The 3022-nt window shown below is 50.3% G+C and overlaps 1 protein-coding gene across 1 annotated transcript in view; it reads right to left on the bottom strand.

The window, feature by feature from the left end:
- BAG5 (BCL2-associated athanogene 5) overlaps window positions 1–1173 on the bottom strand; it is a 1461-nt gene extending 288 nt beyond the window's left edge. The window contains exon 1 of the mRNA XM_009072313.1: window positions 1–1173. This exon is cut by the window's left edge and continues 288 nt beyond it. Within this exon, the coding sequence (XP_009070561.1) occupies window positions 1–1152 (1152 nt within the window). The 5' untranslated portion in view covers window positions 1153–1173.
- Window positions 1174–3022: the final 1849 nt, after the last annotated feature.

The following is a 3022-nucleotide window of genomic DNA, read 5'->3' as shown; positions in this document are numbered from 1 at the left end:
CTGCTGAATTTGAGACAAGTTTCCAAGGACAGTCCAAACTGCTTTATGAGACTGATGCTCGGCGGCAGTTTGCTCTGGGTACATTTGTCTTTTTTCCAGTGCCTCCTTCAGATCAATGTACGTGATAAGAGTTTGGACTTCTATGACTGCTCTTCTCCTGGCTTCTCTAATACAGGGATTTTTTCCTGCACTCACCTCATCGAGGTGGGCAATTAATCCCTGCAGTTCTGCTTTGGATCCCAAATACAGATCAGAAGCGTTCTCTGTTTTTAAAAGCAAAGCATTAACTTCCTTCATTTTCTTGCGGATCTCCTCTATTTTTATGATGGACTGATTTTGTGCCAAATCATAAGCGTGGGTAGAATTTGCTTCTTCTTCCAAGTCCAGGTATTTCTGCAGTTTATTGATCTCTTCCACTACTTCCTTCCTGTAGTTCCTGATCTCCGTGTGGCCGCAGACATCCAAGGCATCCAGATCAGCAATGAGGCCGGTGAGCACACAGGACAGATGCCTGCAGGTATCATCACTGCTCACTCCCATGAGGAGTGCAATCAGAGTTCCTCTCGCTTTGTTCACCTCACACATCACAGAGTTGATCTTGGAGACAGAAGGATGTGCATCGTTGGAGAGGGGCAGGGACAGCTGCTGCTTCACCCCACTCTCTATGATCTCCTGCACGGCGCACACCTTGGTCAGCGTGCGGTACCTCGCCTTGCGTAAGGAAACCTTCCCTCCAGTTTTCACCTGGGTCAGCCTCAGCACGATGTCCTGAATCCCTTCTTCAAACTCTTCACTTATGCAGTTCCCTCCCTTGTAAAAAGGAGTGATCTCACGTTCCACGAGCGACTGTGCCTCCTTGAAGATCGCCTCTATTTCCAGCCTGCGCGGATGGTTCGCATTCTGCTCCAGCTCCTTCAGCAGCCTCTCGGTCTCCTGGGCAGCTCTCTTTCGGGCCTGCTGGATATCCCCTTTCCCTTCTGTGTCCACAGAATCGATTTCAAAAAGCTGTTTAGTCAGGCTCCTTTCCAGCTTCTTGTAATCCCTGTCGGTGGACAGCCCACTGAAGACAGCCACTTGCTGCTCGATCTCCTTGACTTCCTTCTGGATCTCATGCAACCGTTTTATGGATGGGTGTTGGTTACCCATATCCATTCCTTTCCTCTCGCCCGGTTTCAGGTGAACTACAAGGAAAGTGAGAACAACACTTGCTTAAGTGCCCTGTGAGCACACACATCACCACTTCTATGACATCCCGGAGCACTTCAGCATTACAAAATAGCACTACAGCTACTTCACACATCTCTAGCAACAGGAACAAACCACTCACTGACTTTTCATAGCCCTTTCCTTATTGTTTCACACCTCTCTCACAGTCGGGCCAAGAATAAACCACTCAGCTAACATTTCATAGCCCCTTCCCTATTGTTTCACCTTCTCCTGGTCAGGATAGGAACAAACCACTCAGCTGACATTTCACAGCCCTTTCCTTACAGTTTTGCACCTTTCTCCTGGTTGGGCCAGAAACAAACCACTCACTGACATCTCATAGCCCTTTAGTTACAGTTTCACACATCTCCCCTGGTCAGGATAGGAATAAACCACTCACTGACATCTCACAGCCCTTTCCCTATGGTTTCACCCCTCTCTTCTGGTCAGGCCAGGAACAGACCACTCAGCTAACATTTTACAGCCCTTTCCCTGTCGTTTCCCACCTCTCTCCCGTTTGGGTCAGGCATAAACCACTTCACATCCCACAGCCCTTTCCCTATCATTTCCCACATCTCTGCTGGTCAGGATAGGAACAAACCACTCACTGACATCTCACAGCCCTTTCCCTGCAATTTTCTGCATCTCTCCTGGTCGGTCCAGGAACCAATCACTCGGATAACATTTTACAGCCCTTTCACTTCCCACATCTCTGCTGGTCAGGATAGGAACAAACCACTCACTGACATCTCACAGCCCTTTCCCTGCAATTTTCTGCATCTCTCCTGGTCGGTCCAGGAACCAATCACTCGGATAACATTTTACAGCCCTTTCACTTCCCACATCTCTGCTGGTCAGGATAGGAACAAACCACTCACTGACATCTCACAGCCCTTTCCCTGCAATTTTCTGCATCTCTCCTGGTCGGTCCAGGAACCAATCACTCGGATAACATTTTACAGCCCTTTCACTTCCCACATCTCTGCTGGTCAGGATAGGAACAAACCACTCACTGACATCTCACAGCCCTTTCCCTGCAATTTTCTGCATCTCTCCTGGTCGGTCCAGGAACCAATCACTCGGATAACATTTTACAGCCCTTTCACTTCCCACATCTCTGCTGGTCAGGATAGGAACAAACCACTCACTGACATCTCACAGCCCTTTCCCTGCAATTTTCTGCATCTCTCCTGGTCGGTCCAGGAACCAATCACTCGGATAACATTTTACAGCCCTTTCACTTCCCACATCTCTGCTGGTCAGGATAGGAACAAACCACACACTGACATCCCACAGTCCTTTCCCTGCCGTTTCCTCACTCTCTCCCGGTCGGGCCAGGAATAAACCACTCAGCTAACATTTTACAGCCCTTTCCTTATCGTTTCCCACCTATCTCCTGGTCGGCCCAGGCACAAACCATTCACCGACATCTCACAGCCCTTTCCCTGTCATTTCCCATCTCTCTCCTGGTCGGTCCAGGAACCAATCACTCGGGTAACATTTTACAGCCCTTTCCCTGTCATTTCCCACCTCTCCCCCGTTTGGATCAGACACAAACCCCTCACTGACATTTCACAGCCCTTTCCTTACCGTTTCCCACCTCTCTCCCGGTCGGGCCGGGAACAGACCACTCAGCTAACATTTCCCTGTCATTTCCCACCTCTCCCCGTTTGGATCAAGACCAGCCCACTCGGCTAACATCCCACAGCCCTTTCCCTGCCGTTCGCCCCTCTCTCCCGCTCGGGCGATGCTCTCCCCTCCCGTTCTCCCCCGGTTTTTCCAGCTCTCCCTCCCCACCCGCAGCCCGGCCCGAGCC

This window comes from Acanthisitta chloris, unplaced genomic scaffold, assembly GCF_000695815.1.
Source record: "Acanthisitta chloris isolate BGI_N310 unplaced genomic scaffold, ASM69581v1 scaffold24163, whole genome shotgun sequence".
In the NCBI taxonomy this organism is placed as follows: domain Eukaryota; kingdom Metazoa; phylum Chordata; class Aves; order Passeriformes; family Acanthisittidae; genus Acanthisitta; species Acanthisitta chloris.
The sequence above is the reverse complement of the archived record's forward strand: the minus strand, read 5'-3'. Positions and strand labels throughout refer to the sequence as shown.